The sequence below is a fragment of the Orcinus orca genome, chromosome 19 (assembly GCF_937001465.1).
Source record: "Orcinus orca chromosome 19, mOrcOrc1.1, whole genome shotgun sequence".
Classification (NCBI taxonomy): Eukaryota; Metazoa; Chordata; class Mammalia; order Artiodactyla; family Delphinidae; genus Orcinus; species Orcinus orca.
Window position 1 is genome coordinate 28,657,738 of NC_064577.1, and position 12,332 is coordinate 28,670,069.

Genomic DNA, 12,332 nt, shown 5'->3' on the forward strand with positions numbered 1-12,332 from the left:
CTGCTCCGGGCACCTTGAGGAGGGCAGCAGGGGGAGCCGGGGGCTCCATCTCCCCGGGCCGCCGACTGTTTTCCAGAGCCGGCCCCGGGCAGGGAGCCACGGGGGGCTGGGTCGGGGGGCTGGGAGAGAGAGGGGCTGGAGCTCCGGGGTTTGGGAAGCTGCTAGGGTCAGGCCGGGGAGGGCTGGCAGAGGCCGAGGGGGACTCGCCGGGGGTCTGCGGGGACAGGGCGGCAGGGGGGCCGGGCGTGGCGCCAGCCACCCCGAAGGCCAGGAGTGCCGTCTGCAGTGGCTCCCTCTCCCGGCATTTGGGCCTCCGCTTAACAGTGTCTGACTCTGTGAGGTTGAAGTCGAGGCCAGCAGGCACAGGCGTCTCCCGGGGTGGGGGGCCCGCCGGCTTGGGCCTCTGTTTGATCGTCAGGTTCCCCTCCTCCGCGAACGGGAGCCCCTCCCCTGAGCTGCCCCGAGACGGGGGTGTCCCCTCGGGCCCTGGGTCCTCCTCCTCCGTGTCCGATGCGGCGCCGGCCGGGGCGGGCAGGCCGGGGGGCTCCGAGGGGCCCGTGGGTTCACTGAGTGTTCGCCTCCGGGGCCCCGGGGCCCCCTCCTTGGGCGCCGGGCTTCCATCTGGCGGCGGCGGCGGCTCCAGGGTGGGGCCGGAGACGGAGCTGAGGCGCTTGGGGGGCGGGGGCGGGGGGCCTTTGCGGCGGGCCCGCAGGGCGAAGGACTGGCTGCGGGGCGCCCCTCGGGTTGGGGTCGGGCTGGGGCTGGTCCGGGCGAGGGCGCTGCGTCCTGGTCGCCGAGTGAGGGTGGCGTAACTGCCCAAGGCACTATCCACCGGCCCTTCGGCCTCCCCCTCGGCTTCCCCCTCGGCCGGGCTGGGGCGGCTCAGGCTGTGGGACCGGCGCTTGGGCCGAGGCGGGTCTGGCGGAGTGGCCAGGGGCCCGGCCAAGTAGGAGAAGGCCCGGGGTGCGCCAGGAGGCGGCCCTGGGGCTGGGCTGGAGGGCGAGCCCTGGGGGTACATAAAAACATAAGGGGGGCCCCCTTGGCCAGGAAGTGGGGAACAAAGCTTAGGGGGCCGCTCTGTGCCCTCTGGAAGATTCCTCTCCTGTGGGGTGTTGGGGTCTCCGCCACTGGGCTGGGAGGCAGGCTGTTCCTGGGAGTGCCCGGACCCCCGTGAGCGCGCCCCGATGCTCTCCTGGCTGGGGGAGCGGGCAGGGGGCAGGGGGAGCGGCTCGGGGCCACCCCCTGCCATGGCCGCCTGTAGCTCTGGGCTCAGCTCACTGCCCTGGAAGGTGAGGAGGCGCGGGCCAGCCACAGCCGGACCGTCCCCATTCTCCAGCCCCTCGATGGCCATCAGCTCCGGGGCCCTGGCCAGCCGGCGGCCGCCGTCACCTGGGGCCTCCCCCTGCAGTAGGCCCCGCCGAAGCTCAGCCAGCCGCTTCACCCCCAGCATGAGCTTCTTCTGATGACCTGGGAGGGGGGGATAGAGGCGGAAGGGTTAGCTGGGGCTGGGAAGGGTCACCCTCATCCCTCCTGGACCCCCGAAACATTCTGGAGACCCTCCAGGGCACGCGGGGGCCCAGCCAGAGGCCCAGGGCAGTCCTCACCGAGCTTGTTGACTCCGATCTCCTGCAGCTCCTCCCAAGTGAGGTCGGCCACCAGCCCCATGGAATCGTAGCCGCTGCTCACCAGCTGCTTGTGGTACTGCGGCAGCCCCAGCGCGCACAGCCACTCCAGCAGGTCTGCCTGCAAAAGCAGCACCGTCGGCCCCCGAGCCAGGAAGGCAGTGCAAAGCCGCAGCTGAAGGTGGGAGCCCGTGCCCGTCGCCCACTCACCGGGATGTAGTTGGGTAACCACTCGGCGATGCTGAGCTGGGCGATCTCTGAGGCGATCTTCTTCCTGTGCCCGGGCTTGGTCACCCCGATGGCCGTCAGGTCCTGCCACACAGAGTCATGCCATCAGGCCTCCTCCTCTGCCCACTGGTTCCTGCACTGCCCTCCCGCTGCAGCACCTACCTCGGGTGTCATGCGGCTGATAGTTGGCACGTCATAGCCAGCCTGCAGAAAGTGGGCAGTGTAGCCCTCCAGCTGGAACTCGCTGAGCCAGTTATGAATGGCCTGAGCATCCTGTGGTGTGGGGGGAGGGGTGAAGGTAATGGAGCTGAGTCTGCTGGGGCGGGGGCGGGGGCGGGGGTGGGGTGCCAAGGCCACAGACCTGCCACTGACCCCAGCCTCCCCAGGGGCCTGGTCTGAGAAGGGACTTAAGTCCACACTGAGGCCCATCCCAACCCCTACCCGCAGCCCACTCCCCAGTGCAGGTCACACCTTCCCCTCCAGCAGCTGCTCCGGCCTCACGTCCTGGGTGAAGAGCTGCTCCCCGGAGCGGTAGTTGGCTAGAGGGCGGTGGTTTGGGTTGTCTTCAAGGAGGGAGAGAAATGGAATCAGGGTGGCAGGACAAAGGGGTGCCAAGCCCTCAGCCTCCCCACCTGCACCGCTCCTAGCCCACCCAGGTCCCAGTCTCCCTTCCTACCTGCCAGGGACGGGGGGTGCAGTCCTGGCAGCACCTGGTCCTCTCCAGCAGAGGGCAGTGGCTGGAGACAGGGAAGGAGCTGACTCTCACTTGGGGAACTGGCAGCGGGTGTGGGGGGCCCGGCCCTGGTCCCAACCAACGCCCCCCCCCGCCCCCCCACCTGGGCATTCTCAATAAGGAGGCCGGTGCTGTGGCCGTTGGTGCCCTCGGAACTCTGTCCGCTGCCAGCACTGCGGATGCTGCCCACGCTGCCCTCGCTGCCCACACTGTTCCTGTCACCTGCTGTGGGGGGCAGAAGCCAAGGGGTTAGAGCCCCAGTTGGCCCTGCCAACAGCTGACTGGCAGCTTGCCAGAGCCAGATGTCTACCCCAGTACCCAGCACTGCCCCCCGCAGGAGGAGGTACCTGGGCTGTCTGGGCTGAGGCCCACCCGAGGCAGCTGGCCATAGGTAAGGGGGTGCAGGGAGTCATCAGCAGGGGGCTGTGGTGTCCTGGAGAGGCCTGGGCGCAGGGTGGTGGACGCACAGGGGAGGCGGGGTGCAAGGACGCCCACCCGCTTGCTGACCACTTCAACGATGCCCGGGGGAAAGTAGCCCACACGGTCCGTGCCCCTCTGGCTCTCGTGGATGTGGCCCTTCCAGCGGCCGTCGGGGTGCTGCTCGAGCACCTGTGGCAGAGGGGCCGGGGGACGGACGAGGCCACGGTCACGTGCTGCACCAAGCGCCCAGCCCTGCAGCTGCGGTCCAGCTCTTCCCCTCCCCCCGGGGAGCTGGCCTCTGGTGCCCAAGCTGGCCCACAGTTCTGGCCCTGCCGCCAGCATCCAGCCCAATCCCCTGGGTGCCTCCAGGGCATACCAACAAGAGTCTGGAGTCAGCCTGGGTTCAGGTCCCAGCTCCACTGCTTGCTAGCTTGCGACTTTGGACAGACTGCTTTCACTCCCTAAGCCTCAATTTTGTCAGCGCCAAAAAGGAAATGGAAAGAGCACCTACCTCACCTGGATTGGGAGGAATTCAACGAGGTTGTGCATATAAAGACCCTAACACAGAGCCTGATCCCCAGTAGGTGCCCAAGGAGGTGACAGCAATCATTGTGTCTCAAAGGAACGCCTGCATTGGGTCCTCACCGTGATGACGTCCCCTGCCCGGATGTTGAGGGCAGTGGGATCGTGGAGGTTCCAGAAATCCTTGAGTGCTCGGACCTTCAGGATCCCTGAGGCCTCTAGAAGAAGGAGGAGGACAGGTGTCATCTGAGGGTCCTTAGGGCATCTTCCCACCCCTCCAGTCCCCTGTTCGTGACCCCCCCAGACCAGCCCGGGGCCCAGGAGCGTGGCATCCTCTCCTGCTCCGCTTCCTGGGACCCTCTGGAGCGGCTCCGGATGCCCTGGGCTGGGTCTTCTTCCCCACACGCTCACCCCGCAGTAGCTGCTTGATTTCACGGCTGGCCTGGGAGGTGGTGAACTGATTCACGATGTCCAGCGCCGTCTGGTTATACGTGTTCCGGATGTTCACGTCCACCCCACCCTGGGTGCAACAGTGCGGGGTAAGCCTGTGCTGAGTGCCTGGTTTGTCGCGTATCCCAATTCTCACAGCTACCCAGCAGGTAGTTACTATTTTCAGATTTTACAGATGAGGAAGTGGAAGCTCAGAGATAGGGTCAAGCATGAGCTCAAGGTCACTCAGCTAGTAAAAGACGGAACCGGGGCTTGAACCTGGCACCCGCTGGGGACCCGTCCACACCCGCGGGCTGACCAGGGGTCCACACCCGCGGGCTGACCAGGGGCCCACACGCACCTCCAGGAGCAGCCGCACCACCTCGGTCTTGCCATACAGCGCGGCCTCGTGGAGAGCCGTGCCTGTCTTGGTCTGGCGGTTGATCTCAATCCCAGCTCTCAGGAGCTGCCTGTGGAGGGGAGGGTGAGTTACTGGGGCAGAGGGCAGGGGGTGGGGAAGGAGAGGAAGCCGATTGCTGGGGGCTGGGAGAGAGACCCAGAGCGAGGGTGAAGAGGGCAGCAGGGCGGGGCACTGAGGGGACATTGCCAGTCCCAGCGGAAGAGGATGAGGATGTTGGGGGGGCCCCGGTGGGTACCTGATGACCTCTCTGTGGCCGTTCTTGGCAGCCAAGTGCAGGGGTGTGGTATAGTTGGGGTCACACGGGTCCTTGGCCTCCCCCTCCAGCAGTGCCACACATAAGTGGCTGTTCAGTAACAGCTGGGCCACCTGCAGCAACCAGCACTCAGGTAGGGCCTCCTCCTGAGACCCCAGAGACCGCCAGAACCCAGTACCCCAAGGGCGGCAGGCCCTACCTTGAGCCGTCCAAATTCGCAGGCCAGGTCCAAGGGCGTCTTCTTGGCCTTGTTGACCAGGCACGGGTTGGACTGATGCTGGAGGAGCATTTCTGACTGGGGTGGAGGGAGCCAAGTGAGGGGTCTGGCCTGGTCGCCCCCCGTGCCAGCCCCCCTCTCCCTGCCCCCACGCCCCTGTAGGCTGGCAGGGTCACGTACCACTTCATAGTGTCCGTACTGGGCAGCCAGGTGCAGCGGGATCTGCCCATCCAGCGAGGCGGCGTTCACGGCCGCAGAGGCCCGCAGCAGCAGCCTCACGGGCTCCAGCCGGCCCTGCCAGGCCGCATAGTGCAGCGGGCGCATGCCTGCCAGAGGGAAGGGGGTTCTAAAGGAGGTCGAGGGATGGCGTGGGGCCGGAGGAGGGAACCGAGCAGAGTCTGGAGCCACCCCAGCTGGCAGGGAGAAGCGAAGCTGGCTTCACCCGGGTTTGGTCAGGGAGAGGTCCGGCTGTCTGGGGCTGAAGCCAGAATCCCACCTTGTCCACCACGGATGAGCTGGTGACCTTGTAACGGTGACGTAACCTCAACTTCCTTACCTGGATAATGGGACGTCAGTACCACCCACTACCCCAGAAGGCTGTGAAGACTGAAGAGGTGAAGCATTTGCAAGTTCAGAGAAGCTATGCCAACATCTATTGGCGTGGCTACGATGTAGCAGGGGCAAACTCTGACCACAGGGTCTGGGGTGCGGGCACACGGGGCTCTCACCATTGCTGTCCTTGATGTCAACGGTGGCCTGAGCCTCCAGCAGCAAGGCTATGAGCTCCAGGCTGCCCCCCAGGGCGGCGTGGTGGAGAGCCGAGAACCTGGTGTGGTGGGACACAAGGTAGGGGGTGTCAGGGAGCGGCCCCCCGCCCCCAAATCCTGGTCTTCCACAGCAGACCCATCCTGGGGGCCGTCAGGGATGAGTTATTCGCCACTGCACCCCGGCCCCCCCCGCCAGCCCTGCCACGGGGGCAGAGCAGCCGGGCTGCAGCATGAAAGGGCTCAGTGTCTGCGCTGACAGGCCTGTTTGTCTGGCCTCCCTCACAGCCGGCCCAGGGGAGGGGGCCGTGGGAGCAGGAGCCCGAGGGCTCCTACCCTCCAGGGAGAAAGGGGGGCCCAGCAGGAATCTGACCCAAGGAGGCCTCTCAGAGAGGCACCAGGGCCCCCTCCCCTCCCTCAGGGATAGCTCCACGGGCAGGCGCGCGGGCAGGGCCCTGAGCTCTCGGCAAACACGCTTCAAGGGCCAAGTTTGAGAGGGGAAGGGACTCTAGGCCCCAGGTCTTTCCACTGCCCCTCCCCACCCCCCCAGTTTTCAAGAGGGACGGGGGCTCCCGCTCACCCATCAGCATCCTGGTAGTTGACGTTGAGTCTCTTCGTGGAGCCAAGGAGCTCTGGGGGTCAGAGCGGGAGGCATCAGGGCACCCTCGAATGAGCCGCCCTTGCCCAGCGCCCCCTCCCCGCCCACCTCCCGCCTCCAGCTGACCTCTTGGAGTGCAGGAAAGCATCTGCCCCATGGCCCTTTAGCTGTCGGTCCCTATGGCTTCCCACCCTGGCCCATCAGCTGGAGGGCGCCGCTGCAGCAGTGGCCTGGCTTCCCTGGGCCCCCAGCCCCGCTTGTTTATAGGGTCAAAGGGGGCGGAGATGGGGGGGACTGGCATGCTGTGCCCTCAGAGGACAGTCCCACGAGCGCATGGTTGGCATTCCTGCCTGAATGGACCAAGGAGTGAGCCTCATTGTCCCACGGGCTGAGGGGGCTGGGAGAGAAAGGAGAGGGTACCAGAAGCTCGAGAGTAGAGGGCGGATGCCAGGGCTGGACTCAAAGGCCACACTGCCCGGCCCTGGGTCATCCCTGAGCGGAGCATAGTGGGGAAGGTGGCGTCACACAGACCTCACCACGCCCTGGCTCTGCCACATACTAGCGGTGTGATCTTGGACAAGTCACTTGACCTCTCGGGTTGTGTCCTCATCTGTAAAATGGGCTGATCACACAAGTTGCTCACGGGGGTTGTGAGTACAATGCCTGACCCTTGTGAAAGACGGGAGCTCTCACCATTCAGCACTCCTTACATGTTAGCCATTATTACCAAGAGGCTGTCCTCCAGCGAAAGCTGGTACAGTCCCCCCAGGGCCCCTGTCAGGGGAGTAACTGCTGACTCTGCACCCACAGGCTCCTAGCAGAGAGCTCTGTGCCCCGGGGAGCAAGGGGAGGATGCTGGTTCATCCCCCTCTCGGTGACAGGGACGGGGTTCAGACAGGTGTGCTCCACGTGTGAGCCAGGGGGTGGGAGGGGGTGGGCCCCGAGGAGTGTTGCAGAGGGGAAGGAGAGTGCCTGTCACAGGCGGGCCCCTGCCTCCTGCTGGAACCCACCCCTGCCGGGAAGGAGGAGGCCTGGCTCAACCCGGCTGGGCAGGGCGCCAAGCATGCTGGTCCAGGCCTGCCCCCCAGGCCCTGGTGGGCCCCTGAATACCCCAGCAAGACAGGGCCTCATTCCAGTAGGGAGGGACCAAGCCTGCAGTGAGGAGCACAGGATGGGAAGGGGGAGACAGCTACGCTTAGGGCTGAGGCGAGTGCGCCACAGCGAAAAGGTGAATACGGAGTCAAAGAGTGACGGAAGAGGTGAGGGGGTGGGGGCCACAGGAAAGAAACCCAGGCCTCCCAGCCTTCCTGTAGCCCCCTTGGAAAGTCCTTGTCACACAGAACCATTCAGGGCAGTGGAAAGAACAGGGGCCCTAGAAGCAGGAAGTGCGTGATTCAAATTCTTCTCCCTCTTACTGGCTGTGTGACCTTGGCCAGCCCTGGTACCTCTCTGAGCCTCAGTGAAGACAACGAGGTCAAGCAGGGAAGAGGCACAGAAAGTCCCTCCAGCTACTGCCAGCCTGGACAGCCTGGGCTGGGGCAGCTCAGCGGTGACAGGCAGCCCCTCCGGGGAGTGGCAGGACAACATGACAGAAGGGACAGGAACAGGGGCAGGGCCAGGCTGGGTGGCTCTGTTCTTTCCAGAACAATGGGCGGAAAGGCGGTGGGGAGAGGCTCAGAGTGACTGAACTGGGGACCTTGGTGGGAGGGTGGAGGGTCCTAGGTTCTTGGCAGTGGCTCCCGGCACTTCCCCTGCGGTACAACCTTCTTCCCAGGCCTGGCTCTGCGGGTGGAAGGGTCGCTCCTCCTGATTTAGGCTCGGGCAGAGGATGTGAGCTCAGCAGGCCGCCCCCAGCCCACTCCATTTCCTCTGGCCAGAGAAGGAGACAGCTCAAAAAAGGGGGCAGGGGAGGGTGGGAGGAAGGGCAGAGGCAAGGCCAGGGCAACTGTAGCCCTCTCCTCCCAGCCACCTGCTCCCTGAAGAGGACCTGGGTAGGCAGGGAAAGCCGGCCCCCAGTGACCACATATCAGATGCAGCAGGCTGAGGGAGCACCTCTCTCTGGACAGCCAGAAAGCTTTAGCCACCGGCAGAGGGAAAAGAGGGAGCCCTGCCACCTCCCTTCCAGCAGTTTCCTTTGCCTTTCTGGGTATGGAGCAGGAGTTTCCAGCCTCCCTTCTCAGAACTGCTTCAGAATCACCTGAAGAACTTTCGGATTTGCAGAGTCCCAGGCTCTCTGTGATGATTCTGTAATTCTGGGAGAGACCGGGGAGTCTGTACTTGCAGAACTATCCCTAGGTAATTCTGATGGGCAGCCAAGTGCGGCAGCACAGGGCAGAGGGCTCAGGCTTGTCTTTGATCTGCCACACAATGGCCGTGTGACCTTGGGCAAATCACTAACCCTCTCTGAGTGTCAGTTTCCTTATCTGTAAAGTGCACGTAGAAGTACCCATCTCCCAGGGAATGGAGGGGATTACAATATTTCATAAACTGTAGGGTCTGCAAAGGTCACCTTGTGATCTCCTTTTTGTCACCAGCTTTCCCAGCTCCTCAGAGGACTGGGAGGGGGGACAGGTGGTTCCAGGACCCTATCGCTCTGTGCCTACACTCTGTGCAAGTCCCCTGGGGAGTGGGGGGAAGGATCATCTCCTCCACAGATGTTTCCCCCCTCTGGGCACAGGGGACCTTCCCGGAGCCTAGGAGCCTGGCTGCAAGGTTTCTGCCACCAGCCTCCAGCCACTTGCCCTCCTGAGGGCCTCACTTTGAGGTCTGAGGCCCAGGGCTGTGAGGCCGGCAGCAGCTCAACCAAGGCCCTACTGGGCAGGTTGCCAAAAGCAACACAGAGGTGAGGGGAGGAGGGGCAGTGGCTCCCACCCTGGGGCCTCCAGGGCCCTCCCTGGACCCTCCTTGGCACCTTCCCCCATCGGGCTCACCCTGCATCCACTCCCCCAGGGCACAGAGAGCACCCCTCAGGATTCCATCTCCCTACACCCCGGGTGTCCTGCCCTGGCGTGTAAGTGGGGACACTCACACACGTACACAACTCCCAGGCCCTTAAAACCCTTCCTTCCGGCACCCCACACTCCCAGGTGTGGGTGGGGATAATTGGACATCTTCAGGTAGCCTGGGGGACTCCTTCCTGTGCAGAGGGCCAAGCTGTGTCTTGGGCTAGAGCCCCAGCACTCCAGAAGGACCCTCTCTCCCCCAGCCCAAGTCTGGTGGCAGGAGCCATCTCCTGTCCCTGCAGGTCCAGGAACTCAAGGGGACAAGTCCAGTGTCCTCCTGGGACAGTCCAGAGAGCTTGCCCTGAAGCCCAGAGGTCTACTCTCCTTGCAGGGTCTCGCTGCAGAGGTACTCAGGAGATGGAAGTCAGGTGTAGCCACCTGTGCACAGAGCTCCCACAACCTTGTCGACTAGAGACCCCAGGCTGCAGAGAGACCTCCAGAAAATTAACTTTGGACCCCCCCCCCAGGGGACACAGGCAGATAAGTCAGGGGGATGGGGGCTTTGGTAAGCAGTTAGATAATGTTGAACTTTGCTTTAAGCAGAATTCCCTTTAAAAAGCTCTCTTACAGATATCTGCATCAAGCTGACGAAAACACAGAGATGCTCTGGTTGAACTGGGGGGTGGGCGTGGAGGTTGAGCTCTAGCTGTTCAGTCTTTCCCAACTCACTGCCAGAAACCCCACGGCTCCAAAGAACACATTGGAAAAACCACCTGCTAAAGGCAACTCCACGAGGGCAGGACTTTTAGTTTGTCTTGTTCACTGCTGTGGCTCAGTGCTTAGAGCCTGGCACACCATAGGCACTCAAAAAACTTAGAATGAATGTACTTCAATCCTTTTACTTTACAGGTGAGGAAACTGAGGCCCAGAGAGGTAAAGTGACTTGCCTAAGGGTTCACAGCAAGGGGGACCCAACTTCCTCACTGGCTCCCCCACACAGAGGCACTCCCACCCCAAGTCCCCAGGTCGGAGTGACCGCCCAGGCCTCTCTCCACAGCCTGGCTCTCCGGGGAGGGTCTTAGCTGGAGAGTCACCCCGTCAAGTACTCACTGGTCTTTGTGGCCTTGACCTTAGCCACCAGTTTCTGCACACCAGTCACATCTCCATTCTTGACGGCGAGGATCAGGTCCTGTTCTCGACCCATCCTGGTCCCTGGGCTGGGCTCTGAGCTCAGGAGTCCAGGGCAGAGGCAGGGAAACGGGTCTAAGCCGAGGTGTCAGGGTGCCATCCCTTGGCCCTCTGGAGGGCCAGGCGTCCAGGGGGAGCGTGTCTGGTGTCCCAGGCAGTGGGCTTCTTGTTAGGCGCTGACGGGTACCCCCTCAAGGTGCTTCGTGAGCTGCCACCACAAGCAGGAAAGCTGATCTCTGAGGGGGCAGAGGCTGTGTGGAAATCTGAACGGATATCAGCTTGCAGCTTCCGACAGCCCAGGGATGGGCCAGGACTGGGGGCGCCAATCTTTCCAGCGTGGCTCAGGAGCACCAGTGCCCACCCAGAGAGCAGCTAGCATTCCCTCACACCTCAGTCAGCAGCGGTGGACATGTCTCAGGGGTCTGCAAAAGGTGTGTTCCGCTGAAGGTCTGCTGAAGGCTGGGCCAGAGTCTGTAAGGGTCCCAGAAGCAGGGCTCAGAGAAAGAACAGACAGGGCTTCCAGGGAGTCCCCCAATCACCCTGGCTGCCCTTCTGAGTCAAGGGAGGGGCTGAGCCACTCAAAAGGGGGAGGGAGCCGCCATGCATGAGAGGAGTATTTGGAAGCGGGGAGGTGGTGTTCTGGGAGGGGGAGGCTGAGTCACTGAGGCCCCAGGGCCTGGCAGCACCTCAACCTGGGGCAGGAGGGGCCCTGGCAGCACGACACTGGGGCAGGTCGGGCCAGCAGCCTGTTCTCCACAGCCTGAGGCTCTGACACCCACAGACAACTGGTGGGCCAGGAGGTGGGGCCTGGGAGGGTCAGGCACAGGCAGACGGGCAGGGGTCACTCCCTGTGGAAGGTGCCTGCCCCCAGAACCTCCCCTATCTGAGCTTTGCTGTAATAGCTGGATGCCCTAGCCCCAGGGCTCTTTATGAATTCAGAGGGTGGACTGGGGAGTTAGGGCCCCCCATCTCTGGCGGGGTGTCTGCCTGCAGGACAGGGAGGCTTTACAGCACCTGTTGTTGACCCATCCTCACCCCTTGTGTGGGATGGGGAAGCAGCTGGGCGGAGAACAGAGGTGAGAGCCGGGGCACTGCTGGTAAATGGGGCTGCCTGCCCTTCCAAGCCTGAATCTGAGGCCCAGAGCCCAGACTTCACTTTGGAAAAGCTTACGTCAGTTCCTAGGTGGCCGAGAATTTGTTGCCCGAGTCCTGTGGCATGAGACCTGTGCAGGCCTGGGGCCCTAGCTGGGGTCCTCTTACTCCCCAAAAGTCCCAAGCCCAAACCAGATGGCACTCCAGCTCAAGGCCCGCGGCCGACATTGGGGGAGGGCGCCCCTGGCAGTGCATGGGGTCGGGCTGGCTCCCCCGCCCCCCGGAATGCCAGTCCAGCGCCGCGCAACCCCCCAACCCAGCCCAGCCCAGGCGGACCGGGGAACAAAGCGGCGGGAGGGACCGGGAGGGCCAAGCGCTGGAGGAATTGATGCGGGCAGACAGTACAGGGGAGCGAGGAGGACGGAAGGACACGACAGATGAAGGCGCCCGCGGATCCCGCAAGAAAAGTTAGTTTGTGCCCGCCCTCAACGGTGCTGACCCCTAGATCAGTCCCCGCAGTCTCACCTCTCCCAGCCTCCCCGCCGGGGATCCGGCAGGTCCTGCTCGGTCCCTGGCACTCTGGACGGCGGCTCCCACTGCCCCCCTTACCCTTTTTCTCCTCCTTCTCCTTTTCCAAGGCCGGCTCGGCGCCTCCCGCAGGAAATCCCGCCCCTCCCCCCTCCCTCCGGCCGGATCGGGAGCGGAGGGACCGTCCCGGCAGCGCAGTCGGACTGTCAGTCAGTGCCTACGGCCCCGCCCCGATCCGCGTCAGGCCCCGCCCCCCCTCTGGTCCGGACCGAGGACGCTGGCCGGGTCAGCGCATGCGCCCAGGTGAAGCGGCGTGGGTGGGGCCGAGAGTGCGCGCAGCTGCCTCCTGGCTGTGGAGCCCCGGGCGACCCGGGG

At 64.0% G+C, this 12,332-nt stretch overlaps 1 protein-coding gene across 6 annotated transcripts in view; it reads right to left on the minus strand.

The window, feature by feature from the left end:
* CASKIN2 (CASK interacting protein 2) overlaps window positions 1-12,160 on the minus strand; it is a 13,790-nt gene extending 1,630 nt beyond the window's left edge. The window contains exons 1-19 of one of the 6 annotated variants that reach the window (XM_049702202.1): window positions 12,039-12,160; window positions 10,727-10,808; window positions 10,260-10,573; window positions 6,190-6,241; window positions 5,574-5,671; window positions 5,026-5,171; window positions 4,828-4,923; window positions 4,611-4,741; window positions 4,316-4,424; window positions 3,937-4,045; window positions 3,649-3,743; window positions 2,931-3,192; window positions 2,687-2,808; window positions 2,527-2,587; window positions 2,322-2,413; window positions 2,013-2,123; window positions 1,833-1,934; window positions 1,605-1,743; window positions 1-1,467 (exon numbers count right to left, since the gene is read on the minus strand). In XM_049702202.1, the coding sequence (XP_049558159.1) occupies window positions 1-1,467; window positions 1,605-1,743; window positions 1,833-1,934; window positions 2,013-2,123; window positions 2,322-2,413; window positions 2,527-2,587; window positions 2,687-2,808; window positions 2,931-3,192; window positions 3,649-3,743; window positions 3,937-4,045; window positions 4,316-4,424; window positions 4,611-4,741; window positions 4,828-4,923; window positions 5,026-5,171; window positions 5,574-5,671; window positions 6,190-6,241; window positions 10,260-10,353 (3,286 nt within the window). In that variant the 5' untranslated portion in view covers window positions 10,354-10,573; window positions 10,727-10,808; window positions 12,039-12,160. Of the gene's footprint in view, window positions 1,468-1,604; window positions 1,744-1,832; window positions 1,935-2,012; window positions 2,124-2,321; window positions 2,414-2,526; window positions 2,588-2,686; window positions 2,809-2,930; window positions 3,193-3,648; window positions 3,744-3,936; window positions 4,046-4,315; window positions 4,425-4,610; window positions 4,742-4,827; window positions 4,924-5,025; window positions 5,672-6,189; window positions 6,242-8,404; window positions 8,460-10,259; window positions 10,809-11,954 lie in introns of those variants that run through there. The other 5 variants (XM_033438476.2, XM_033438475.2, XM_049702204.1 and 2 more) reach the window with 5 other exon arrangements.
* Window positions 12,161-12,332: the final 172 nt, after the last annotated feature.